Below are 26,791 nucleotides of genomic sequence, written 5' to 3'. Positions count from 1 at the left end.
CTGATCCTCTTTGTGGCCCTCCTCTGGACTTGCTCCACCAGCTCCCCATCCTTCCTGTGCTGGAGGCCCAGGCCTGAATGCAGTACTACTCCTGTTGGGATATTCTGCCCATTTAAAAATGTGTAGAGAAAGGGAGTTCTGAGCAATAAAATCAATGTATGTGAGATGGATCAGGCTTCCACAGAGGAAGCTAACTGGAAATGAAAAAAATCTTCAGCAAAACAAGCAAATGCTTAATATGGGGGAAGAAAGCGCGCTCTTTGTCAGATCCTGGGGCAATCCATCTCCCTGTCAAGGGTTCCTGAGATCGTATCACACTCTTCCTCCCCTTCTTCCAGGGCTTCCTGCGAAGCATCCGAAGCCCTTATCTTCAAAGCCCTCCTGGCCCCGTGCCTACCCCTGGGACACCTATGGCCCACACGTCCTTCGCCGTCCCACGTTCCCACATCCTCCAGGGCGAGGCCCGCTCCCTCTCAGGCCCGGTTCCCTCCACCCTACAGGCGGGGCCGTGCCTCCTTCCCTCCTCCCTCCCTCCCTCCCTCCGCCGCCGCCCCGCCCGTGGGCCCGCAGCGGCAGGGCAGCCGGGCGGCAGGCGGAGCGGCCGCCCCCATGTCGGGCCCGCGGGGCGCCCTGCAAGCCTGGTGCCGGCGGCAGTGCGAGGGCTACCGCGACGTGGAGATCCGCGACCTCAGCTCCTCCTTCCGCGACGGTCTGGCCTTCTGCGCCATCCTCCACCGGCACCGGCCCGACCTCCTGTGAGTACGGCGGGGCAGGCCGCGAAGCACCGGCCTCGCGTGGGCGCCGGAGCCGGGAGGCGGCGGGGCAGGAGGGCGGGCAACCGCCGAGGGGCGGCGGGCCCTTTGCGGACCCCTCGGTCCGCTCTGAGCTGACCCTGCGAGGGCGGTCCCCTCTCCCTGGGGTTGTTCAGCCGGTGACAGCTGTCCTAGAAGCTATGTAGCCCAGCCGGGCTGCAGCAACAGAAGGCTGGCCAGTGGGATAGGGAGGGGGTTATTCCCCTCTGCTCTGCCCCATCTGGAGTGTTGAGTCCGGGCCTGAGTCCCCCCATACAGGAAGGATATGGAGGTGTTGGGGTGGGTCCAGAGGAGGATGGAAGATGCTCGATGGTCTGGAGCACCTCTCCTGTGAAGGTGGGCTGAGGGAACTGGGTTTCTTCAGTTTGGAGAAGGCTGTGGGGTGACTTCATTGCAGCCTTCTGATGTTTGAAGGGAGGTTATAAACAGGAGGAAAAACAACTTTTTACACAGGTAGATAGTAGTAATGAGGAAAGGTTTTAAACTACAGGAGGGGATGTTTAGATGAAATATCAGGGGGAGGTTTTTCACTGAGAGGGCAGTGAGGCACTGGCACAGCTGCACAAAGAATCTGTGAATGCCCCTGGAGGTGTTCAGGGCCACGTTGGATGGGGCCCTATACAGCCTGATCTAGTGCTTGATCTAGTGGTTGGCAGCCCTGCCTATGTCAGGATGTTTGGAGCTAGGTGATCTTTAAGGTTCCTTCCAACCTGAGCTATTCTATGAGATTGGCATCCCTATCCCAGAGACCAGCCTGCTCCTCCCTGTGCCAAAGGCAGCCATCCTGAAACACGAAGAGTCCCAGGCCAGGCAACTCAATATGGTTGCTTTCAGCCTGTTTTCTGCCTGGGCTGCAGTGGAAGCTGGAGGTGGCAAATGCAAGCAGGATTGTGGAGCTCTACTGGGCTCCCCCAGCAAGCGGCTTGTCATTTGGTTACTTCTGTCCATTCACCTGCCTTTTTGGAATGGCTGTGAGAGAAGAGGGAGCAGGAATTTAACCAGGCAGCTTGATAGTTGCTCCAGGGCGCAGTCCCGCTGGAGAAATGGCTGAGCTGCTAGAAGGAATCTGCCCTGACCTGCCACACCATAGCCCTGCATGCCACAACACTGCTGGGAATCCACCTTGAATCCTTGGTAGGCCTTGCAGCACAGGTTGGCTTCACTCCACCTTTCCATGTCTCTGGTATGCATGTGTGCACGTACACCTCACCTGTCAGCAAAGCTTTCCAGGGTGCTGCATCCTCTGTCACGTTCTTCTCCTGGACTGCTTTTTTCTCAGCTGAAGCTGCCCAAATTGGTCATATCCTCTTTTTTTGAGCTGGCCCTGGGGTGGCTTTTTTGTAACAACAGCAATGACAGTGACAAAGTCAGTCTGTAGCAGGCAATGATGCCCCTGTGGAGCTGCGGTGCCCATGTTCTTTGAAGCAGAAGCTGCTAGAAGAGGTAAGATAGAAACTAGACTGCTGTCTAACATGTTTCAGGTGGCCACCACAAAACTTTCAGTGTGGTATTCAGGCACCACTAAGAGCCAAGTGGTTCAGTGGTTTTGCATCATTCTGGGTATTTAGGGAGCTGTGTCCCACAGCTCCTGTGTTTCTGGTTATTTTTTAGTGAGTGGCACAGCAGCTGAGAACTGAAAAGCAGAGATTCAGCAAAAGCTCACAGTGAAGGCCACTAAAACCACCTGATTGTTTCATGTTAACCATATTTACTATCCCATTAAGCAGCAGCCGCTGCTCTTAAGTTGTCAGTGGGCTTAAATTGGCTCCTGGCATATGTCCTAACTAAATGCTTCACAGTTCTGCACGAGCTGCATTGTAAAGGCAAAGCCAGGGCCTTACAAGGACATGGCATGTTGTGGAAGGATTTTCACGGAGTGGTCAGGGGTGGAGTTGTTTCATCCAATTTCAGCTTCTTCAGCCTGCCCTGATTTGGAAGTGGGAGGATGGGATCAGAGGCAGAAGATCTCCTGATGGCAGAGGAAAAGTAACAGCCCTCCTTTCCTTCTAAAGTGCTTTCAGACAGCTGGGTGGGACCTAACTAACACGTTTCTGACCTTGCACAGTCCTCCTTTGAGGGGGGCTCTCCCAGCCCTTGCAAGACCATGTTATTCCTGTAAGCCCAAAGCTGAGGCCCATCAGCGTTCAGCTGCAACCCCCTTTCCTGATGACTTCCCACTCAGCCCCAGATCGGAAGCGTGAGCACATCCTCTCCTGTACCTGTGTGATGCTGCTGCTCTGGCAGCCGGTCCCTTAGGGCTTGCTTTTGGTGCCTGTTTGTCTGTACTGGTTGCCTCCTTTTGGGCAGAGGCTCTCTGAATGCTGGGAAATGAAACCCTGAGGAAGAGAAAGGAGAGGTCATACAAATGAATGAAGCTTGATTCTAATGCCTCTCTCTCCTTGTCTGTGAAATGGGAGCAGCAGAGGCTTTGCCAAACCTGCTCCCTCGGACACAACCTAGGAAACGTAGATTCAGTTTGCCCTAACCATAGTCTTGCACTGATACACTTAATCTCTCCTTTTTCCTTGTCAGCTAAGCTGGAAGTGTCCAGTGCAACCTGAGAGTAAACTGCAGGGATTAACGAGTTTGTTTACTTAGTGCTCCAGAAATCTAAAGCATGAAATTAATCTTTGCAAGGCATTTGCTGCGGCATAGTGAAGCAAAAAGCATCTTTCGATGCAGGCTGTACAGCCTTCCTGGAGCTTGGGGGAGCCAGAAGTATGAGAGAGCATGGCATACAGCTTGTGAGTACAGAGGCAGAGACGGAGGCTTGAGGGAAATAGGAGAGGAGAGCCTTGTGCTGGGAACACGGCTGTGCGGGTTTGGTTACGGGCAGCATCACAAATCCCATTTGTTCCCTCTCCTGCGTTTCCCTGACAAGGTCCGGAAAGCTGAAGGCCTCAATATGCGTTGTGGCCATTTGAGAGCTTGTGATTTACTTTTGAGGAATCCAGGAATTGGCTTTGGTTTTAGCTGAGCAGTGCACCCTTCCCCCTTCTCCGGGTCTGCTGTGCTGGCTGGCAGCTGCCCTAAACCCCAGCGTGCTTAATGGCTCTGCGAGTATCTAATTAGGTAAGGGCTTGAGATGTTATTTGCATGGATATATGCTGCAGCGTTTGCTGATGGTTGTCCAACTGGGATAGCCAGAGTGCCTCCTGCTCTTCCATCTGACGCCTCAGTCTGGGTTTGGTGGGAGAGGAGGTTGAGCAGGGCTATGATCAGGGCAAAGAAATGATGTGAGCTGGAAGAGGCAGCAAAGGGGAACTGAGTGAGCCATAATCCCCAGGGCCTCCCTCTGATGGGATTCAATATCTCTGGTAAAAGATGAGAGCCTTCACTCCTGCATTAGTGGGAAAACCATGTTGTATTCCCTCGCTGCTTAGCCCCTGCCCTGTTGCCTCTGGAACTTTGTGTCCTCTCCATTACTGTCTATGTTCCCAGGCAGACTTGGTTTTCTAAAATGGCTTTGATTTGCTGGGCTGTCGGTCAAAATCACCAGCCCAGGCCACCAAGGAGCCTTTGAGCTGCACCACTCCCATATCCTGAAAGCAACAGCATTCAGCATGAGGGTCAATAGTGTTTTGAGGGCGGGTGATGTATGACTTTGCTGCCATCACTTCTCATGCATTTCCAAGCTGGTATTTTTTTTTTCCTTTTTTTTTTTTTTAAACAATAAATATAGCAAAGTTAAAGGAGTTCTGTCGGCAGAAAAGACTTGGAAAAACCATCTCCCAGTGGAAACTGGCTATAAATACAGAAAAGGCACTGCTGTTCATATTAGAGTAAGGACTGCAGCTGAAAGCTTTCCTCACCAGCATGTACAGAGGGGAAAGCTTGCGGTATTTTGAATAGATTCTGACTGTATTTGCATGTGCTTTCGGGAAAGTGCTTCAGTGCTTAATGCTGAGATGGAGGTCCAGCCCATCTCTGCGTTCCTGCCTCACTCACTCCATGCTGCAGTTTCATTTATCTCGGAGGAAGCTGCACCAGCAGCCTCTCGCTATTGAATGGAGGAAGTATAATTTTATAGTGTGGCAGGCAACTGGGAAAATCTTTCTGAGCTCATCAGAGACTTCCTCTGCAGCCCTGGGAAAAGCGCAGCTCTGAGAAGAGGCCGAGTGCTGCCGTGCAGCAACCATGGCTGTGGGGACAGTCCTAGCACCTGGGTGGGTCTGATGGGCGTCAGAGGGAAAGGCAGTAAAATCCCAGTGGGGATGGAGGGAGAATGGTCCCAGAACTCTCAAGTGGCTCTCAGCATGCACATGTCTGAAGATTCACTGTCTCACCCAATTTTTGCACGGGCTGTGGGATGGGAGCTCTCACCCCTCTGAGCTGAACTGTGCAATCCCTCAAGAAGGGCTGTGCCTTCCTGGGTCTGCCTCAGACTTTGGCACCTTTCTCTGGACCATTGGGTTTGTTTTACCTGACCTTGAGCCTCTCTCGGCCATCTCCTCCCTGTGAATCTCATGCTGCATCACTGCATTTTGTTGTCTTGCAGCAAAGCTGAGCTCATTGACAGGAAGGGGCTATATTCAGTGTAGCATGATGCTGTTTTCATGCAATACTCACACAAATGTGCAGAAGGCATAAATAAGTCCTTCCTGTATTTCTTCCTCTCTACGGAAAGCCTGCAGACCATTTTATTTCTCTCTGCCTGCTATAACCTGGCTCCTCTGATAAGGGCAGCTGCTTTATCCCTGGGGTTGGGCTGATTTGATATCCTGGAGGGATCTGAGGGGACAGGTGAAATGCTACAATGGGAACTGTTTGGGTTCTTCTCTGTGTTCCAGTATTTCTGTCACCCATAACCATAAGAGCAGTACTGAGAGCTGGAACGGCATTTCAGTTTCCTGGCCACCACCCATTTGGGATTTGCTTTCTTTTTTTAATTGCAATTTCCCTTTGGTTTCTTTGTTCCTTTGAAATCCAAAATCTTCTTTACCAAGGTTTTATTTATGTAGGCTGCTATGTGTTGAGCTGTTGTAACGCCTGAGGAAGGTTTTCTGTCCCAAGAATCTTTCTGCGGTGGCACTGGGGCACTGTTCCTCTGTGTCTCATCTCATTTATTTGTGCTTTCTCATTTCAGAGACTTTGATTCTCTCTCCAAGGATAATGTCTACGAAAATAACCAGTTGGTAAGTCCCTGTTATACCACACACAAAAGGAAGAAGGAACACGAGAATGACCATATGTAGGTCATGTAGCATGGGAGAACTTAGGGACAGTGATAAGGGGATGAGAAAAATCCATTTGTAAGCCACAGGCAGGAGCTTCTTCAGAAATGTATGAAACGTCAGCATCCAGCCTGTACAGAAGAGAAGGTGAGATAGTTATCCAGTAGTAACCAAGATGACATCACAAGGGAGGATTAAAATGGTGCAACTCTTTTCTTCCTTTGTTCTTTCCTTTTAAATGGTCATGTATGTAATTGCAGAAGTGATGTGCTTCTTGTCACAGGATCACTGTCCTTGGCCTTTCCCAGTGCTGGCCAACACTCTGTCAAGCTCTTCCTTGAGGACTCTGGTGAAAAACCACTTCTGTTCTAGGGCTGAACACCCCTCCCTGTCCCAGGGCAGTAGCTGAATGATGGGACCACTTGGGTGGGAGCTGTGGGGGCACAGAGAGCTGAAATAACTTCAAGGAAAGAACAGCTGCAACAGTTTCTTCCTTTGCTTCTAATGCCTTCTTTCCAGTGAAGCAGCATGCCTGGGAGCTTCTGTCTGTCTGGAATGCCATAGGCTTACTGCTTCATCTTGCCCAAGGCCCTCCAACTTCATTTGTAGGTTATTTATCAGAGAGCATCACTTTTCTCTCCTTAGCACCTCTTTCTCTCGTTCCTGCAGGCCTTTGAATTGGCAGAGCGAGAGCTGGGCATTCCAGCTCTGCTGGATCCCAATGACATGGTCTCCATGAAAGTTCCAGACTGCCTCAGCATCATGACTTATGTGTCTCAATATTACAACCATTTCAACAACCCCAACCAAGGTGAGCTCCTTTTCCTTGTCACCAACTTCCAGTTTGACCCTGCTTGGCTGTATGGAGGAAAACAAGAGGCCCCACGTGCTGACTGAAGTCTTGTGCAATCCCTCCATTCAGTAAATATATCAGATCTTCCTGTTCTTAGCTCAGAGCTTACTTTCCTGTTTGTGGGGTGCACTGCATCTGTAAATTAGGTTTTATGGGAAGAGGGGCTGACACCTGGGAAGGAATCCTGTATGGGGGTTTTGGCATTCAGCATTTGTGGGGTCCTGCAGCCATTTTGAGAGGTGGATGTTTGAAGGCTCATGGGCATGGAGGTAGTGAACTTGTATTCCCTCCTTCCTGTGGGAAATAGGAGCTGCATGTGTCCTGTGGGGAGGGGAGAGGGGCAGATAGTACTTGCCTTTTTTGGATCTTGCCAGTGAGGAGATCCTGGCACAGGGGGTGGGGTAGGGCGAAGTTTCACAATGCATAGACAATGATTTAACAGCTCACACTCCAGGAAAAGAAACGCCTTGTTTCTCCTCCCTCCATGCTGCATTCCTGCCACTTGGGCTGGGTCACCCCTGGCAGGCATCAGACCCCTTTGCGATCTGCTTTAACTCACTAAAATGGGAGATAGGCAAGCTGCCTAACACCACTACTTTTAATCACTTTGGTAAGCTTAGAGTGAAACACAGAGGGAGGAGAACCAGGGTGGAGTGTCTTTAAATCAGCTCATCTGTCCTTGCAACTGCTGAGTTCTACTCTGAGACAGATCTTCCAGGGCATCCCTCCAGGGTGGAGACCAAGGCTTCAGGTCTTCTCTGCTCTCTAGCTACAGCACCATCAGCCACAACATCAGATACAACTTCCACATGCTTGATTGTGAGCCTTCTCAAGGGATGCTGGCCTCCCAGCAGGAGACTTTGGGAACTGTTTTAAGTGCCAGCCTTGACAGGCAGGGGATCCTTTACAGACATTTTGTCTGGCTCATTATTAGATTGTGTTTGTCTCTACCCCCTGAAATAGGCACTGAAGTGTCAGGAGTGGCGAGTCCTGTGTCACAAGGCTGATTTTATTTTTTTCCTCCCCTCCCCTTCCCCCACAAGCATGGCATGAGTCACTGCCCTCAGCAGTGCCTGATCCTCCTTGCCTTCTGTCCCCAGCCAGAGTCCCTCCGCCTATGAAGCGCCCAGCTGCTGCTGCATCACCACCTCTGCTGGCCCACAAGAAGCCTGTGGCTGCGGTTGAGAGTTCCTCAGCACCACAGGTACCTGATTTCGTGCTTCAGAGTTAGCCTGAGGCATTGGTCCTCCCTGCACAGTGAATAAGGAGAAGGGAGATGTGATGGATCTGTGCAGGGGGTTAGCTATGTGTTTTGGGGTAGGAGAGATGTTTGAGATGGATATGTGGAGAAGTTAGCTGCGTGTTTTGGGATGGGTAGGGATTTGGCACCTTGGGGACTCTGCTGAGAGAGTGCTTTCTCTCTAGAGATCTGTGGACTAGAATTTGGCAAATGTGGCAGGCAAGAGGTTGATGGGGAATGAGGACCTGGGCTTGAGCACCCAGCACCCCGACATCTTCCTTCCTATGGAAGGATAACGCTGTGGATGAGGAAGGAGCAGGAATGTGGGATTAGGTGAGCAGAAAATATGTTTTCTGCTTTCTTGGTTCTTTATTTCATGGTTTGGCAGGTATTTGGGATGGCATATTTTTACTGAAGCACAAGGGGATCCTCCTTGCAGGTCCCTGCTGCTTGGGATTTTGATGACTCCCTGCACAGCCCTTCAGCTCTGCCTCTAGACTGGGAGAAGGCACCTCTTGGAGAGAACTGGGGTGCTTCATTCTAATCTGGGAAGAGGCAGCCTGCCTGTGCCTGGACTTGGGTGGTGTGTGTTGCTGGACCCCGAGGTCAGCCCCTGTGCTATGCCGTGCTCAGCAAATGGGCATTGCAGGGGCAGCAGCTGCTGTGGAGGGGTCACAGACTGGGGAGCAGCTCGTGGCCCCCACACTGAGCTGCTTGTGTGTCCCATGTCAGGACGATGCCCCTGTGGAGCCAGCAGAGCTGTCTCAACGCACCACGCTCAGCAGTACCTGCACAGCCTGCCAGCAGCACGTCCACCTGGTCCAGCGCTACCTGGCTGAGGGCAAGCTCTACCACCGCCAGTGCTTCAGGTACGTAGTGGCCAGGCTTGGTGGGGTGGCTCTCCTCAGCAAGCTGGAGGTCTTTTGCACACTGCACTTCATCTCTGTGTGTCCTTGGGCGATGGGGAGCCTTGAGGGAGGGCGGTTTGGCAATGGTATCCAAAATAGTGCTGAAGAGGGTGCATTTGCCTGGGTGCCCTCCCAGATGTCTGACTTAGCCCCTTGTTTACAGCCCTGTGCTGCCTGCTTCCCCCGCTCCCTGCCCTCCCCTCACTCCCCCCAGTCTTTCCCACTAGGCTGATTTGGAATCCCAGCCCTTTATGCTTCTCCCACTCCCCTAAATCAGGATGTTGTGCCTCTTTACTACCTTCCTACCAAGTAACACTTCCACGACAATGAGGTCCAAGTCAGGACATCAGCTCTGCAAATCTCTTTCCTCCTATGCTCCACAGCCTCGACTGGATATACAGGCTCCTCCAGTGCCTGGGGTGGTGCTGAGCTCTGAAGGAAGCACACAGGGAGCTGCAAACCGTTGCCAAACAGGGGATCAGACGTCAGCAGCTCTGTGGTTACTCCCTGGGTGCAGGTCCTTACCTGCAGCACCTGTGAAGTCATTTCACTTCACTTTCCCTGCTCTGATGATGTTGGGGATGAGCTCTCTTCTGTGGGCCACAGCATACGAGCCTGAAATTGGGCAGTTGGCATCTGAGACCAGGAAAGTTGAGCCACTTGAAAGGTGCAGCGTCTGTCTTGGTGCAGCTCATGCCCCTTCAGACTGAACAGCGAGGTCCCTGTAATTTTACCCTAAGCACTTTTTCTCCCTGTGCTTTCTTTGCCTTTTTTATTTTTCTCGGCTGATTCGTGGGTGCTGTTGGTTCAGAAGTGTCCTCTGGCAACACATTCTGTGGGTTCCCAGAGATAAAACCAAGACAAACCCCTTTCTCCCATTGTTGAAACTTGCTACCTCTTCACTTCATCCTACCCCTTCCCCCTGCTCCCATGTCCTTGTGTTTCTGCTCAGCATTTCAAAGGAAGTAGCATTGAAGTGGTCACACAGAGCAGAATTCCTCATCTAAATTATCTGATTGCAGCATAGGGCAGCCAGCTGCTGTGAGCACCAAACATTCAGACAAGAAGAAACAAGCTTAGTTTTCATGAAGTGCTTGATCAGCCCCTTGCCTTTGGCTCTTTTTCTTGTACATAATCCTCCTCCCTTTCCAGATGGGAAAGGGCTGAGCTGGTTGCCAGTGCCTTGTATCACGATTACACCTGTAGGGCTTCATTAGAGAGGATTCAAAGGCTCAGTGGGGAAAGAGTGGGCGATCCAAGAAGATGTTGGCAGGCAGTGAAGGATGGGGAAACTTAGCCCAGTTTCGACAGGCAAGGCAGAGTGAATGTAAGAATAGCCTCTCTGCGTCATTCCCTGGTCCTTCCAGCCAAATACCTTCACCCTTACAATGGTCAGCACATACAAGGGTGAGCTTCAGACCATTCTTGTCATGCATGTTGCTTCCCCTCGCTATTCTTCTAGCTTCCAGCTTAGAGATTTCCTGAGTCAAAAGTGATACCATTTTATTTAATACTCATATTTATTTTCTGATGTTGTTTTTCCTCACAGACAGTTGGCAGTTCTTTATTCTTTCTGAGCTGAAGGAGGAGCCCAAATGCATGCAGTATTTGAGCTGTGAACTCAGTATGGGTTCATACACTGATGTGATGATTTTTTCTGTTCCTCTCCTTTCTAGCATAACTTCCCCAAGATTGTACAGAAATGGAAACTAACCCCGCAATCCTGCAAAGAACTCTTGAGTGCCACTCCAGACTTTTTCTCAGCTCCATTTTCTTTCCAGGTGGGCAGGATAGCATTTCCCATCTCACGGGGCTCTTTCTTCTTGTTGGCAGGTGTAAGGAGTGCTCCAGCACCTTGCTTCCAGGGTCGTACAAACCCGGCTCAGAGGCAGGGACTTTTGTCTGCACGCAGCATCGTGGTAAATTGGCCATGAGTGGGAAGATGGATAGGAGGCTCAGCCTGGACCGACAGTCACCAGAGCTAAGAACTGAAGCTGGGGCCAGCAGTGTGAGTGAGGACATGCACCCTGCAGGAGCAGAGGTGGGGAAGGACAACAGCAGTGTTGTGGAGACCGTGGCAGAGACCCAGATGCCTGCAGAAGTGCCAACCAACCCAGAGGAGAAGGACAGCACACCAAGCAGAGCAGAGACAGCCATACCCTGTGTAGGAAGTGGGGCACCCATTTCCCAAATTCCCCCCAGGCCTCCTCTTCCCAGCAAGCCCTTGATGCCCAGCCAGGACAAAGCTGGCTCACTGGATGGACAGCACAGACACACTCGGCCTACCCCAGCCCCAAGGAGATCCTCAGATGCCCTCTCCCCACCAGCCTCACATCCTGTGCCCCGACCCAGGTCCACCATCCAGGGCGAGGCCAGTGACAGCGGGCCTGGTATGGTGAATGGTGAGAGAGCTCAGTGTTTACTGTTCATGTCCACAGCAGTCTGCAGCAGCTTGGATGAGTTTCATTCCTTCCCTGCAGCCTGGTGCCCTTATGCTCCAATTAAGACTTGTGCTCGGACTCTGAGCCTTCATCTGCCCCTCTCCCCATAGCAGGGAGAGCAGCACTAAGATTCACTCCACCCTGCCCCATTGTATTTCTTTAGAGCTTTCCGGAGGGCACTGTCAGCCTGGAATGAAAGTGGCAGTGCTGGGGCAGTGTGCAGGAGTGGGGACACAGGGACACGAGTTCTCCAGCTGCAGCTCCAGGATGGGGGAGGGGGAGGAGAATAAGGCAAGGGTGGTATTTGGGAGAGACTAATTGCAATGACTGTGGAAAAAAGGCTACGAGGTTTTTAGAGAGTGGGAATACACAGCCTCCTGCAGATAAGAGATAAGAGGTGCTCTGTGTTGATTTAACCTCTTTCTATATGTCCTTTTGGTGTTGTGACACTCTGACCCTGTGTCTTTCTAGGTAGGGTACCTGAACCCAGTCCCCCTGTCCCAAAACCCCGAGGGAGACCCTGCTCCTCTGATCGGTACGTCCTTCTGTTCACAGATCACCTGGAAACCCCATAGTGAGGTGGGGCTGTGGGGAGGGCTCAGCTGTGGCCTCCTTACCCACCTCCATCACCATCTGTTCATGGGAGGATGTAGTTCATGCTCAGGTCTCCTCCCTGGCTGCTGCCAGCCTAGCACAGTCAGGCTGACAGCACTTGTCTCTATCTCCAGGATCTCTGTCCTTTAGAGTTTGTAAAGAGCTTGGGGGCTTCAGGAAGGCAGAAGGGTATTTCTGTGGTTCCTTCTAAAATGGCCCTGCTTGTGCATACTGAGAAGGTGACACTTGTCTGCCTTCTGGAGGGTTTGTCCAGGAAAAGATCCATTGCAAGTACATTGGGGGTGCTTGGTTGGAGTTAGTAGTGTTTGCACCTACAGTGCTCTTACTCAGGAACCTGCAGGCACTGATGTTCATTCATTCTTGTCTGCTTTTGGGACTGAGGTTTCACATGTGCACTGCATTCACGGTGGCCAAAGAGCGGGTGCGTGTGGCAAATGATGGTCGCTTTCCCAGTGAGCAGTGAGCTGTGGGATGTGCCATTGAAAGGAGCAGCAATGTTTCCAGCTGCAGCAGTTAGCAGAGAGGGGTCTGTCCCTTGGACACATGGACAAGGTGACCAGGAGAACTCTGATATGTGGAAAATTAACCTGCAGAAGGCAGATCTCAGCTCCTGCTTTCTCCACTGTACAGAAAGCAGAGTTGAGTGAAGGAACTGTTGCCTTACTGCATATAACTTAGCCTTTATCTTACTGCTGCTTAGAAGATGGGGACTGTAATACTCAGAAACTGAGGTGTTCCGTGCCATGGATGAGTCAAGCAGGCTGTGTCCCTCAGGACCTTAGGTTTGCCCCCAGCTCATTGCAGAGAAGAAGCCGATTTGTTTCTGGAAAAGACTAGGGCCTCTCCAGATGAGAAAGTTGATTTTTAGTATGGGAGACATCCTGCTCCCTCCGTCTGTTCCTCAGTGGGTCTGCTTTTGCTGTGCCTTACCCTTCTTGCCTGTCTCTGCTCTCTGCCACCTCTTGCTATCTTTTTATCTGTTCTTCCAGTGCTGGAACTGCTGCCAGAGCCAAGGATCCACCATGGATGGCCTTAGTGCAAGCAGAGCCCAAGAAGAAGCCTGCTCCTCCTCCTCCCCCAGGGAGCAGCCATGAGACCCCAAGCAGGACTTTAGAGGAGGAGGATGGGGAGGAGGTGGGGAAAGCCAGGAGTGAGGAAAGCAGATCTGATGCCACGGAGCCCAAATCATACAATCCCTTTGAGGAAGAGGATGATGAGGAAGAGGAGAGCACTGCTGCCCAAAAGAGCACACCTGAGCAGGAGCAGAGTGAGACTGCTGCCAGGCCTCTGCACCCCTGGTACGGCATCACTCCCACTAGCAGCCCCAAGGTGAAGAAGCGGCCAGCTCCACGAGCCCCCAATGCTTCCCCACTAGGTGAGCTCTGCCCCCAGCCCCTTGTTCCCCCTTCTCACTAGTTCCCTTTGCATGCATCCCTGCCACAAGTATATAGCCCCATTCTCTTCTGGTTGCCTCACTTTCTCTGAGTTCTCCTTTTGCTTTGCAGCCCACCACCCAATCTCCAGGCTGTCGCACTCCGAGCCGTCATCTTCCACCCCATCTCCAGCCCTCAGCCTCGAGAGCATCAACTCTGAGAGTTCAGCTAAGGTGCTGGGTGACACCGACGAGGCTTCTGTGCCCAAAAGCTCCTCCGAGCCCACTGTCCACACACCAACGGCCACCAAGACCTCTCACACTGATACTCCGCTCACCAGCGTCTCCTCCAGCGAAAGCCCTGCTGCTCCAGCCAGCCTCTCCACCAACTCCTCCTTCTCCTCCTCCAGCGAACTGGCCAGCTTCAGTGGGGAGGTGCAGAATAGCACCCCGCATGCCAGCAGGAGCGTCTCTTCTGGCAGCTTAAAGACCAGCCCCAGCCGGCTGCCCCCCAAGCCTCCTGCCGGTGCTAGCCCTACACCCATGCTCTTGGCGTCAGAAGGAGGTACTGGGAGCCCTAAGCCCTCCTCCTCACCCAAGCCACAGCTGAAGGTGAGGTGGTGACCTTTGTCCCATCAAGATCAGGGGCCTTTTCTTCCTGTCTGTCATTCAGTCAGAGTGGGGATTTAGTCCAGCCTTTCACCTTACACACATTTGGTATGAGGCCTCCTGGAAGCAAAGCTCAGGTGTGTGTTAACAGTTACGTAGTGGCTGTGCTCATACTCTGCCTGTTAGTATCTTATTAACATGTTTGTTAGTAAGTGAGTAATGCTTGTTACAGGGAAGCTGGGGACCTGATGCCAAATGTGAGGACAGCCATTTATCAACCCTTGGCTAGACTGTCAGTGGAGATCAATGCCGTGTTCCTCCTCTGGGAAGGTGTGGTGTAGGAGTGACTGTAGGGCTGCCTCTCTGCTTGGTCTCAGCTGTTGGGATCGTTTCCCTTTCCTGGCTCCTCATGTGTATCTCACTTTGTCTCTCTGCTCCAGTCCTCCTGCAAAGAGAACCCCTTCAACCGAAAGCCATCACCTGTTGCCTCCCCCTCTGCAAAGAAACCTCCCAAAGGCTCCAAACCAGTGCGTCCTCCTGCACCAGGTCACGGCTTCCCACTGATCAAGCGCAAGGTAAAAGAGACCTTGGAAGCAAAGAGGGGCAAAAGCCAGCTTTGTATTATGCCCCCAGGACCATAGGTGTGTTTGCTAAGCCCTGGGTTATCTTTTCAACATGCAGCTAGCGTGCTGATCTGTGTGTGGCTAGGGAGGATGATGTCTTGGCTAGATCCCACTGATCATAGCATCCTTGTCTCCCTTTGTTTCCAAGGTGGGGTGGGGATTACAGATCCTATGTTAGGTGAAGTGTCCTGTTGTTCCCTCACATCCATTAATGAAGACGAACCTTAGGGTTGCCATTGGAAACTGGAGTTTGATGGTAATAGAAGTCTCTGCTGTGTGGTTTGGCAGGTGCAGACAGATCAATACATCCCTGAGGAAGACATCTACGGAGAGATGGATGCCATTGAGCACCAGCTGGACCAGCTAGAGCACCGTGGGGTGATTTTGGAGGAGAAACTTCGCAGCTCTGAGAATGGTGTGTGGGCTGTGCTGTCTATGGGTGTGGGGCAGGATGGACCGTAGGGCTGCTCTGTGTCCCTGCTGGTGTTGGGGATGGAAGAGCACGAGGGGCAGGTTAGCTCTAGCTGAGTGGTGACAGCATTCTGCAGCACTGGGGATGGCTCTGAATTGTCCTTTTGTTTGGCAGACAGCCCTGAGGACAGCCTGCTGGTGGACTGGTTCAAACTCATCCATGAGAAGCACATGCTGGTGCGCCACGAGTCAGAGCTCATCTACATGTAAGTGTGTGTGTGGCTGGGGCACTGATGCTGCTCTGGGAAGTCCTGGCTCAATGCTTCTAAAACTGTGCTTCCAGTGCTTGCATGGAGAAGTGAGGGAAAGAGGGCAAGCAGACAAATGCATCCAAACATATTAGCACTGACCCACTTCAAGTCATCAGAGCATCTCCAAAAAGTCCTCGAGCAGCCAGGGTTTGTTCTAGGCAGCAGCCCCCTGCCCTTTTGTCTATACAGTCAGACCAGCATCTTGGCCAGTTTTTTTCCCAGGTCACCCTGTATCTTGGGATGTTATTTTGCCTCTCTAGAGCTTTGCAGTGGTTCCCAGCAGTGCCTCCTTCTCTTGCAGCTTCAAACAGCAGAATCTGGAGCAGCGACAGGCAGATGTGGAATATGAGTTGCGTTGCCTCCTCAACAAGCCAGGTAAAGCATCACTCAGGCTACCTATGTTTTTTCCCTTGAGTTTCATCTCCCTTCTGTCTCAGTGGGTCTGAGAAGAAGAGAGGCAGATCTTAGGAGATAAGAGCACTGGAACTCTTGTCCTGTCTCATTACTTGCTCTACCCTCATGCATCTTATCCCCGTGGAGGAGGGAGTGGAGGAGCCTGAGACTTCACGTACTGGGCTCTCCCTCTGCAGCACCATTGCTTTAGCTGGCCCTACAGCAAGTTGGGGTAGAAGGAGGTCATAGTAGGGGATCTCTACCCCAGGCTCCTTCAGCCATTTAATTGCCTGTTTTTCTTTGGGGTTTGGTTGAGTAGAGAAAGACTGGACTGAGGAGGACCGAGTGAGGGAGAAGGTGTTGATGCAGGAGCTGGTGACCATCATTGAGCAGAGGAATGCCATTGTGAACTGCCTGGATGAGGACCGGCAGAGGTGAGCAGTGAGGTGTGCTGGGATGAGGAGTAGGGTCTGTCTGACTCAGCACCACATGGGTGGCTCATGGGAGCATCCCAAGGTATCCCTATTTCTGAAGTCTTTCCCAGGCTTCCTGGTTCTTGTCTCCTTGAATGGCTTGTGTGGGAATGACAGGGCAGTAATGGTCCAGTAACGGATCTACACTTCCATGGCTTTTAAGCAGGAGGTTCTCTAACCTTCAACAATACAGCAGCTGTTTTCAAGGTTGGATTGCTGACCTGTTTCTGGGTGTTTCTTTCAGGGAAGAGGAGGAGGATAAAATGTTGGAAGCTATGATTAAAAGAAAAGGTAAGAAATGGAATTTTGGAGCTTTGGTTTCACTGCTGACCTCTGCAAGGGGCAGCATAAGCCATTTGTAAAGTTGTGTGCATAAGAGTGATGTTATTCTGTGTATACTCTGGAGCCTTTGCTGCAGAAGCATTAAAGTTTGGGACACAGGTGTCACCCTGTTGTCACAGAAGGAAGTGTGCATGCAGAGGAGGGCTTTATTCATTGTCCCTGTTGTCATCTGTGTGTGTACAAACCATCACTATTCTACAGTAACAACCCTCCTTTGCAACTCCAGAATTTCACAAGGAGGCTGAGACTGAAAGCAAGAAGAAGGGCAAATTCAAGCCCATGAAGGTGCTTAAACTGCTGGGCAACAAGCATGACTCCAAGAGCAAGTCGCCCAAGGAGAAAAGCTAGAGCAGAATGCCAGCAATGGGAGGGATGTGCTGCCTGACCACCCTGGCCTCCCACAGCCGGCTGCCTGCCAGGAGGGGCCTGGCTCCCTCCACTCCCCTTGCCTTTCCCCTTCACTCCACGCCAGGCACTGGCATGGTCACCCCAGGAAGACACCGGCCCTCTGTGCCCGCAGTGGTGAGTCCAACCCAGTGCTCCCCTTCCTGAGGCTGCCGAGGAGCCTGAATTTCCCCTCTAAAGCCTCACTAACAAGGCGGGGAGAAAATGGATTCGCTTTTCAGAAGCGTTGCCCTGTCACGTGTCCTTGTTACTGACTGAGAAGCAAGATGAGGAGTTTGGTGTTTGTGAGAATACTTGCACTAACTGTACCCCTCCCCTGCTCCCGCTCTTACTGTGACAGCTCCGTGTGCCTCCAACCTCTTGCGCCTGGCTCCCCTTCCCTGCCTGCCCACTCTTGTCCCTTTCCTGTCCTATTTTTAACTTCAGGAGAAAAGTCTGATATTAGAATCAGGATTCTTTAGGTTTTAAATAAGTACAGTCCAGCATCACAAAGCTCTAAAGCCATAGCCAAAAAAATAACCGGGGCCCTATTTTGAGCTGTCCCCTCCCACTGAAGGCTTTTCCCCTTGAGCATTACAGGTCTGAGAGGACCCAAGGGGACAATGTACATCTGCTCGGATGTAGCCTGTGTGCCCTACTCAGGATATCTTACCCCCACTGCTGCTAAGCACCACTGCCTGCTGCCTTCAGGGGGAGGGAGAAACATTCCTTTTCTAGGCAAGGGCAGAAAAGCACAAGACTGACTTAGTGCCGGTAATGGGCAAGCCTGTGCCCCTGCTCACCAGTGCCACCCTTGAGTGGCTGGAGAGAACTGCATGGTCACAACTGACCTTTCCCCAGTTTCATCTGTATGTACTTTAAAAACATGTGAAGAGGGTTTGGCTGGTTATTTTTATGCCTCCTTTTCTGCATGAATTCAAACTTGCCCTAAAACTTTAAAAACCCTTATTTTATTTGTTGTACGTGTGTGTGTGCGTGTATGTTGGAGGAAGGAAGAGGGGAACAGTATTCTTTCAGCTTTCCCCTCTTCCTTCCATTTTTGTTTCTTGCCTTCTCCTCCAAGCTGAGGAGCTATTTATTGAGTTGTTTTGTCAGTTTGAATTAGACATTGACTTCCATGGGTGTTTGGTTGGTCAGCTGTTTGTCATGCCTTCCCATTAGCAAATTAGTCATGCCAGCCCCGAACAAACTGCTGCGCTCCCTTCCAAAAATACAGCAGGCTTTAGCCAAAACACTTTTAGAGCAGTGCCTTGCAACATGGCTGGCGTAGCGTTCTGTAAAAAGATCTATTTCCCAAACCCTGAGTGACCATAGGTGAGTGGCAGCACGCCATGCCACTTGCCATAATACCCCAGCAGGCTGATCAGGAACAGGGGTTGGGGGGTAGGGGAGGGATCTTAATGCACAGCTCTTCTCCAAGGAGAAACAAATCTGTTCTAGAGCCTGCTGTTGTGTCACTGTTGCCATAGGTTATCAGGATTGCAGCAGCCTGACACCCCTTGACCCCATGCCTGGTCAGAACCTTGATTTGGAAATTATGCTGTACTAACTCTATGACTTCCATTCATCTGATCAGAAATAAATACTGGATTTGAAAAACGATCACAGCTTAGGTTTCTTATTCCTGGGGACAGAAATGCTGCCTTCTTATGGAGTGGCTGACGAGTATTGCTAAGAAGCAGATGATGGGATCTTAATTTCTAGTTTCATTTTGCTGGTTTTTATGTGGGAATAAAGGGGCATCATGCTTCAGCCTGGTGAGTCAACAGCCATTTCCAGGCTCTGTGGGAAGCTGATGGCTATTCAGCATACCATGCTTTCAGGAACCAAAAAACCACAGCAAGCCTGCTGCAAAGATCAACATGCTCCAGGCTGAAATCCCCTCTCCCCAACCCCCCATGCTGCAGCTGTGTTCCTGAGTGCCTGCCCAGCTCAGCTGCTGCTGAGAAGTCTGCTGATGCAGTCATGCTGACCTGCAATAATGTTGGAGGCTCACATTTGTGCAAGGCCAGGCGACTGCATCTTCCTCCTCACACATGTCAACACAGCCATTCCCAGGCTCACATGGACTGGAGTGGGTTGTAGATGTGGGTGGTGATGTGTTTGCAGTGTACTGCCACCATAAACCTCTGCCTCTGGGTAGATGGAGGAGAAGGGGTGATGTTTTCAGCTGTGCAGAGTGCTGTACTCTGAAACAATGCAGACTCAGAAGGAGGCTCTTCTTTGTCGTGCTTTAATAGCTGCTACTGTGTTTTCATCTATTTAAGGTTGTAAAGTGTGAAGGGATCCAGTGCGTGGGGAGGATTTATAGCAGCTTGCTTCTGTTACAAGCTGTGTACAAGTTGTTCCTGCCTTCTGGCTTTAGGCAGCAGGTCACACTGCCCCCTCTTCAGGGGGAACCACTAGGAGATGGGCAAGGCACAGGCCAGGCCTTGAGACACCGATGCCCAGGGCCTAGGAGAAGAGTTGGGAACAAACTGCACTTGTGTTTTTTCCCTTGCCTAGTCGAGGACACCAGATTTGTTCCCACTAGGAAAGTCTTTCGTCATGATCTCTTTCACTTCCTCACTTCTCTTCTTGTCAATGATCTCCATCTCCCGTATTTTCTGCGAAGCGCAAAGAGGAAGGGCTGAGTGAGAATGCCAGGAGTAGTAGTTTTTTTTCCCCCTCTCCTTTTTTCTTTTGTCAGCTCCAGGAACAAAGGTTCTCCTTCCCTGATTAAGTTACATGTAGATGTGGAAAGAAAGGCTGAAAATCACATTACCTGATTTCTCAAACTCATGCCTGCTTTTTGCTGCAAAAGCAAACTCTCCCCACCTCTTTCCCGCTTGGCTGTCAGAGGGAGACTGCTTGAAAGATTCTGACATGGGTGATGCCCTCAAGGCACAGTGTGGGACCATTGTTGCCAAGAATCTTACATACCTGTGAGATTTCAGTGAAGATAATTCCCTGATACTTCTTGCCCTGTCCTAGGGCTTCCATCTCTGCCAGGAACTCCCTCCTCTCCCGAACTTCATTCACCACTGACAGACAAGAGAAAACACTGTGGAAACAGGATCCAGCCGAAATGCAAGAAAACACCTTTCCATCTGGCTGTGAAGCCTCAAGCCCTAGTTCTGCTGGAACAGTGGCCCCACGAGACAGGAATGGTATCTATTCTGATACCTACACGTCTTGCCCAGGCCACCAAAACACTCTGACAGTCCCTTACATTTTTGTGGAAGCCCTTCTCCCCTGCACAGCTCCCTTCCACATCCCGCTTTTCTTTGTAATAGACAATTTGTACAGGCAATTCTCATTATTAGGCTGCTGTCAATCTGTGCTGCCCTGGTTAAGGAAGAGCTGGCTGAAGTGCTCACATACACAGGAGATTCGTGTACAGAGACAGATAGGCCAGAGCTGTGTTATCCCAGAATACTCTGCAAGCCAAAGTACACCACTGCTAAAATCCTGCTCTGCATTTAAGCTCTACTTCTGTGACTGCACTGATCTTGGAGTCAAAGTAAACAGAGCCAAAACCACAGTCAGGATGGTTACACTGAGTTGTGCTGGCTGAAGAAAGGATCCACAGCACGTGGGCTTTCTGCCCAGGCTACCCCAGCAATTCACTAGGTATTGCTCTGCCACCAGTTTGTCTTTTGTGTGCAATCCAGACAGCTTGCATCTCCCAACAAAACCACTGCAGTATAACTTCTGCAGGCAAGGCCAGATCACAGCATCTCAGCAGTTAAGTCCTTCCTCGTGGAACCTGGCATCTGTGCCCTTTCACTGTGGGCTCCAGATTTGTGGCTACACAGCCTGTCATCCCAACCCTTGGAGGGCACAGCTGCCCAGGCCACCCCTGTGCCTTCCTCCAGATCACACAGAGACATACGTTCTTCAAAGCGGTCAAGCTCAGGCATCTCCTCTTCCTTTGTCTGAACCAGTTTCTGTTTTGCTCGGTGCTCCACCACATCCTTCCCAGTTGCTAAGATATTTTGGAGCCTCTGCTTCTCCTTTTCCAAATCTCCTGTGAATGCCATGGATAAAAATGAATTGTTAGCAGTGTGTCCCCTCAGCAAGGAGCTGCCTGCCCTGCTTTGCTGCTAATGGCAGAGAAAGCATGATGTAAGTGATGGTGCAGCCCCAGACTGAACCATGCTACACATGGTAAAGGGCAAACCAATCTGACCTCTGAAGTTCCACCCACGTTTACAAGGTAGAAAATTATATAGTACTCTCTTGCTACACAAGGTTATATGACTTCCTGTCACCTACTGTCCCCATAGTCAGCAGGCAGAACTCTGTGAGCATTTGCAGCAGGCGCTCCCTCAGAGGTCTCTTTTTCAAGCATCTTTGAAGAAGAAAGCTTAAAGAATAATTAAGAATACTCCCTGTATAATCAATGAATATTAAGATGCTATAATTACAAAATAAACAAGAGAGTTAGGCAAAGCAGATTATGATAACAAAAAGAGAATAGATAGAAAGCTTACGTGTATTCTGGGCTCACTTAAAAAACTCCAGCAAATTGGATCTCCAGAAGAGATCCTTCCCCCCTGGTAGCCAGCTCTTAATTAGGTCTAGGAGAGATGGAGCCTGGCTCCACCCCTTGCAGCAGCACAGGTGAATTGCCTTCAACTGTGCTCCCGTGGCTGACTCATTGCTCACCTCAGGTGATCAATCAGAGGTTCAGTCTGTAGCTCAGCAGTTCCTATACACTCCCTAAGGGTGCTGAAGTGTTAGACACAAGCGAAAGAGAAGAACTGGGCAGCACAGTTTATTTATCTGCAACGCTTGCTTACTTACGCCTTGCCTGTGGCTTGAATTTCTCTCGGGTGTAGGCATCTCCTGCCCGGCAGACCTCAGCAGGCCGAAGATGGGGTTTAGCTGACAGCTTGCTTGGCTGACGGCATGGTGGGAAGGAAGCAGGAGGTGAGGGCACTGGTTCTTGGCTGGAGGTGGGGTGGCACTGGAGGGGCAGAGAATCTCCCCCTAGAGAACAAACCCAACATACTGATGTCAGACAGAGGAGACTGAGCAAGTGGCCCCAGCCTACTGCCAGCAGAAGATCATAAAATCATAGAATGGCTTAAGTTGGAAGGGACCTTAGAGCCCACCCAGTTCCAAGCTCCTGTCATTGGTAGGGCTTCCATCCACCAGGTCAAGCTGCCCAGGGCCATCCAACTTGGCCTTCAGCACCTCCAGGGATGGGGTACCCACAGCTTCTCTAGGCAGCCTGTGCCAGCACCTCACCGCCCAGTGAAGAATTTCTTCCCAATACCTAAACCAAATTTCCCCTCTTTTAGTTTAAAGCCGTTCCCCCCTGTCCTATCACCATTATACAGTGTAAAAAGTCTGTCTCCATCTTTCTTGTAAGCTTCCCTCAAGTACTGGAAGGCTGCAGTGAGGTCTCCCCAGAGCCTTCTCTTCTGCGTGCCAAACAAGCTCAGCTCCCCAAGCCTGTCTTCACAGGATAGGTGCTCCAGCCCTCTGAGCATCCTTGTGGCTTTCCTCTGGACCCATTCCAACAGCTCCATATCCTTCTTGTGTTAGGGGCCCCAGGCCTGGACAAAGAACTGCAGATGGGGTCTTACAAGGGCAGAGCAGAAGGTGACAGTCACCTCCCTTCACCCTTCTGCCACCCTTCTTTTGATGCGGCCCAGGACGCAGGTGACCTTCGAGGCTGTGAATCCTGGTTCCACAGAAACCTCACACCATCACATCAAGTCCCTTGGGGACATCTCAATGAGCACCCACAAGAAACACGGAGAGAACAGGACGCATCCCCCCAACCAAGCAGAAGGTGAATGCCATCCCTCAGTGCGAGCAGCAGAAGCCATTCACCACAGTGCTGGGGAAGGAGCTGCAGGTGGGCACCACTCACGCCTCAGGCAGTCCATCAGGCATCGCCTCTGGAAACTCGTCAGCTTCGACTCCTCCATCAGGGCTGAAAAACAGCAGCTACGTGTCACCACACAGCCCAATGGGCTCCCCGGGCCCCACAGCACCCAGGACAGAAGCCAGCCTGGGGGGAAACGCACTTATCTGACTGCTCCACATTGCAACCTTCCCCGCGTTCCCGGGGCTTTCCCTCCCTCCCGCAAAACCCGTTACCTCTCAGCACCTCCCAGGTCTCGGGGCTGTACCGGGCTCTGCCTCTTCCCGCTGATCTTCTTCCCGTCGACGAGGCCATGGTGGGTGGCGACGTTGGGAGAAGAAGCTGAGAGATCGGGGCGGGCAGAGCGGCGTCCCGTCTCCGCGGCAACGGCGCCGCCGGGCTACTTCCGGAAAACGTTGCGTCACGTGTCGGGCGACCGGAAGTGAATCGTACTTCCGCCGGGGAGAAAGGGAGCAAGATGTCGGACAACGAGGACAAGTGAGAGTGGGGCTGCGGTGGTGTGAGGGCTGGGATCAAGGCCTGGGCCTACCGCCGGCTTCAACGCTAAGCCCAGGCCTGGGTCCTGTCCCCCGGCCTCGGCGCGTTGTGCGATGTGTGCTTGCCTCTTTCCCGCAGCTTTGATGGGGATGACTTCGATGATGTGGAGGAAGACGAGGGGCTGGATGATCTGGAGAATGTAGAGGAGGTGGGTGCTCTGCAGGACCCGGCCGGCTGGCCTGCTTCTGGGCTTTCAGTCGACCTCTAACGGTGCTGTGCTTTTCCTAGGAGGGACAGGAGAACGTGGAGATCCTCCCCTCCGGAGAGCGACAGGCAGCGAACCAGAAGCGCATCACCACCCCCTACATGACCAAGTACGAGCGAGCCAGAGTTCTGGGCACGCGTGCCCTCCAAATAGCGTGAGTTTTCTTATCTGTATCCCAGCCATCCCTACTGTAGGACTGCGTTCTTCTAACGTCTCTCCCTGTTAAAGCTCCTTCCTTTCTTCCTAAAACCTCATGTGATCCTTTGCCTGGCAGTTGAGTTTGGGAATCACCATCTCTGTCAACAGCAAAAAGCAATACTGCAAGCTGTTAGTCACACATGAATTCTGAGTCTCACCCCAGCTGACGCTGTGGGTTTTGTACCTATAAAACAAGATGCTCACACACTCTAATGAGCTCGGAGGTCACAGGCAAACAGAGTGGGTAACGTGGCATTGTGGTTCTGGTTTCTGCCTTTCGTAAGGCAGCCAGCATGAGCTGGGAAGCTTGGAACTACTTTCACAAAATTAAGTTTTGAGGAAGGGATACTCTGTAATATCATTAATTGTTATCACAAGGCTGTAAAAACTGTAGGAATGGCATAAGTCTGAAGCATATGGTTTTATTGTGGCAAACTGTACATTTGCTAAGTATTTGGAATAGTGAAGCATCACTTCTAATAGTAATAACATTTAAATTCTCTTTTAAGTACTGTTAAGGCTAGCTCCCCTCAAATTTTTCCTTTTACCTGTCCAGATCTGTTTTAATATTGCATGCCAGAAAGTTTTGTGATATATATATTTTTTTTTGAAGTGCCCTGTAGGTGATATTATTAGACTGTGTTGAAATTGTGCTGAAAGGAGTTTTCTGAGTTTATCTTAGCTGCATCCACCCTGAAAATTATGCTGATCTGACCGACGAGCTTCTAAATGATCTTTGCTTAATGGTCGCTTTGCTGAGCTATTCTTTGCCTGGTTATTACTCCAGGAAGGAATTCTGTGTGCGTTCTTTCAACTGGTGGCAGGCCAAAAGAATGGAAGAGATGAAATGGGCCAGCGCCAGACGTTTCATCCAAAACACTGGTGCCTGGTCTGTTTCACTTCCATGTTCTGCTTCTGGTGTTGACTCTAGGCCAGCAGCAGCCCCCCAGTGGCCTTACACACACATAACGTGAATTTCTGTTGCTTCTGCTGCCACCTGAGACAGATAGTTGTCAACTGTGCTTGCTCTACTGTTACAGCCCTTACCAAAATGCATTTGTTTTTTCCCTCTAGAGATAGAGTGCATCGTAAATCTAACCCTTTGTTTTCCTTTGAAGGAAGCCTTGAAGATGCAAGCAAGTCAGATGCCCATTTTATAGTGTTTCAAATCTTTATTTTTATAGATCTACTCTTATTCTTCATGTTTAAGTACAGCACAGTGAGACTAGACAGGTGTGTATCTGACCAGCACTCAAGTCCCAGCTGACTAGCAGAGGATGAGGGGTGGAGTAGGAGCATTCAAATGAAAACTCAGTCCATAACTGCTTGGGGAAAACCTTCTTCCCAGAGTGGATAAGAGTGCAGTATACAGTCGTGTGCTTAGCTGTCCCTTCTGTCTTTCTGTGATTCTTCCTGTGTTCTCTCAAATGGTTGTTGATGTTTGTCCCAGGATGTGTGCACCTGTGATGGTGGAGTTGGAAGGAGAGACAGACCCGTTGCTGATTGCCATGAAAGAACTCAAGTAAGTCCCAGCCCTTGGCAGTGTATGTATTGTTTTCTGTAAAGCAAGCAATCCTCTGCTTATCTCAGCACTTAGCAACTTATTCCATGCATTATATTCCAAGACAACCTTCTTTTTCATCAATGACAGGGAATATTGCAGTTGACTTCTGCTTTCCCACCTTGTACCTTCTCCACAGCTGCTCACTTCCATCCCAGGAGTTCTTGCAAACAGCAGTGCTCTGACCTCTTGTATATCAGTCATTTCTATGATGAGAACCCAAGATCTCCATAAGGAATCAATTTAATTCCCTGAAAGGAATCGATTTGAAGCAGCCTTCTGAACAGACCTGTGTTCAAATGAATTGCTGGCTTAAATAAACAAAATTAGGGTCAGCTTGGTGATGTGGAGACTGATAAGAATGTTGTTTCACTGCACCCTTTGATACTTAGCTTATTGTGCTAGCAGGAAATGCACCTCTTGCTTATGGAGAGATTCCTCTTCTGTCACTGAACACGTAGTTTCTGAATCACTACTTAGAGGCCCCCAGCAGAGTGGCCCACAGTTTGCCAGTATGGTCAGCAGATTACTATGTCACAGGCAGGTATCCTTCAACCAGAGTAACTGGATTATTTTACTTACTAATTCCCGTTCTTGAATTGATTTGTCCCTCTGCTCAGAGCATTGCAGTTGCTTTTGCAGACTTTATATCTATTACAGCTCCCTTTATCATTGCCAAAACCTCTATGGGTTGTGTTCCAGTCAGATCTCCAAGTTCAGCCTGAGTTGGTTCAGGTCACCATCTGAGTGTGTGCTCTAGAAAGGGTGTGACACAAAATACAGTGGCATCCTGTGCTGTGCCAGAACTAAATTGCAATTCTTGGCATGAGGAAGCTGCTTTTGGAAAAACAGCAGCTCTGGATGTGATCGTTAAAGCGCTGTATTACTTTTCAGGTCTGATATGGTTCTAAACCTGATCCTCTGGTTAGATTCTGGACCATCTAATTATATTTTGCTCTTAAATCTGCTTCCACTAAGTCAAATTGTATTCAGTGCTTTCTTGCTTTCCAATTGGAACTGCTGTTAGCAGATGCTGTGTTCCTGTCAGTCTTTGATTGTTTTGAGACTTAAGATGCTCAGTGCTTTGCACCTACAAGGGAGAATTTTGTTGAGACTTTCCAAATCACCAGTACTACATAGGTCTACCATGAGCTTCCTGAAGTCAGCAGTGCCATTGCCTGCTGAAATGGCATAGTGAAGGCTGTGGCATTCATTCACCTCTCTCTCCTCCCTCCAGAGCACGCAAGATTCCTATCATCATCCGTCGTTACCTGCCTGATGGGAGCTATGAGGACTGGGGTGTGGATGAGCTAATTATCACAGACTGATCGGCCTCTGGCTGTTGCTTTTGATTCTTTCCTTCTCCAGCAGATGTTTCTATTTTTGTTTATATTTGTATAAATAAATTATAAATTCTTTCTCCTGTA

General features: G+C 50.6%; 3 protein-coding genes across 4 annotated transcripts; 2 read left to right on the top strand and 1 right to left on the bottom strand.

Annotated features, from left to right (window-relative positions):
- The first annotated feature begins 606 nt into the window (after positions 1-606).
- MICALL1 (MICAL like 1) lies at positions 607-18,584 on the top strand. Of its 2 annotated transcripts, XM_042889651.1 has the most exons (16): positions 607-755; positions 5,899-5,947; positions 6,656-6,797; positions 7,940-8,043; positions 8,812-8,948; positions 10,821-11,389; positions 11,900-11,963; positions 13,033-13,418; positions 13,549-14,027; positions 14,465-14,599; positions 14,936-15,062; positions 15,234-15,324; positions 15,671-15,744; positions 16,082-16,196; positions 16,480-16,526; positions 16,804-18,584. In XM_042889651.1, exons 1-16 carry the CDS (start codon positions 610-612, stop codon positions 16,923-16,925), a joined length of 2,787 nt encoding a protein of 928 aa, XP_042745585.1. In that variant the 5' UTR covers positions 607-609; the 3' UTR covers positions 16,926-18,584. The 2 variants fall into 2 exon arrangements, with proteins under 2 accessions (XP_042745585.1, XP_042745586.1); XM_042889652.1 differs by lacking the exons at positions 607-755; positions 5,899-5,947 and having other exon boundaries at positions 6,715-6,797; positions 7,944-8,043.
- Positions 18,311-23,240, bottom strand: CUNH22orf23 (chromosome unknown C22orf23 homolog). The gene is made up of 6 exons (XM_042889653.1): positions 23,079-23,240; positions 22,849-22,911; positions 21,771-21,956; positions 20,857-20,991; positions 19,905-20,005; positions 18,311-19,588 (listed from the first exon to the last, which is right to left on the bottom strand). The coding sequence occupies exons 1-6, from the start codon at positions 23,155-23,157 to the stop codon at positions 19,484-19,486; spliced, it is 669 nt and encodes a 222-aa protein (XP_042745587.1). The 5' UTR covers positions 23,158-23,240; the 3' UTR covers positions 18,311-19,483.
- Positions 23,234-26,791, top strand: POLR2F (RNA polymerase II, I and III subunit F). Its single transcript, XM_042889654.1, has 5 exons — positions 23,234-23,340; positions 23,479-23,548; positions 23,629-23,759; positions 25,254-25,325; positions 26,602-26,791. The coding sequence occupies exons 1-5, from the start codon at positions 23,321-23,323 to the stop codon at positions 26,690-26,692; spliced, it is 384 nt and encodes a 127-aa protein (XP_042745588.1). The 5' UTR covers positions 23,234-23,320; the 3' UTR covers positions 26,693-26,791.

Source organism: Lagopus leucura, unplaced genomic scaffold (genome assembly GCF_019238085.1).
Source record: "Lagopus leucura isolate 7727_CA_CO unplaced genomic scaffold, USGS_WTPT01 Super-Scaffold_100159, whole genome shotgun sequence".
In the NCBI taxonomy this organism is placed as follows: domain Eukaryota; kingdom Metazoa; phylum Chordata; class Aves; order Galliformes; family Phasianidae; genus Lagopus; species Lagopus leucura.
The sequence above is the reverse complement of the archived record's forward strand: the minus strand, read 5'-3'. Positions and strand labels throughout refer to the sequence as shown.

Coding starts and splice junctions, on each gene's coding strand:
- CUNH22orf23 (XM_042889653.1), bottom strand. CDS start 23,157: ATGGCCTCGTCGACGGGAAGAAGATCAGCGGGAAGAGGCAGAGCCCGG. Junction 22,912..23,078: donor GACCTGGGAGGTGCTGAGAG/GTAACGGGTTTT, acceptor GCTGTTTTTCAG/CCCTGATGGAGGAGTCGAAG. Junction 20,006..20,856: donor GCTTGACCGCTTTGAAGAAC/GTATGTCTCTGT, acceptor CTTGTCTGTCAG/TGGTGAATGAAGTTCGGGAG.
- MICALL1 (XM_042889651.1), top strand. CDS start 610: ATGTCGGGCCCGCGGGGCGCCCTGCAAGCCTGGTGCCGGCGGCAGTGC. Junction 14,600..14,935: donor TCCCACTGATCAAGCGCAAG/GTAAAAGAGACC, acceptor GTGGTTTGGCAG/GTGCAGACAGATCAATACAT. Junction 15,325..15,670: donor GAGTCAGAGCTCATCTACAT/GTAAGTGTGTGT, acceptor CTTCTCTTGCAG/CTTCAAACAGCAGAATCTGG.
- POLR2F (XM_042889654.1), top strand. CDS start 23,321: ATGTCGGACAACGAGGACAA. Junction 23,341..23,478: donor ATGTCGGACAACGAGGACAA/GTGAGAGTGGGG, acceptor TCTTTCCCGCAG/CTTTGATGGGGATGACTTCG. Junction 23,549..23,628: donor ATCTGGAGAATGTAGAGGAG/GTGGGTGCTCTG, acceptor TGCTTTTCCTAG/GAGGGACAGGAGAACGTGGA.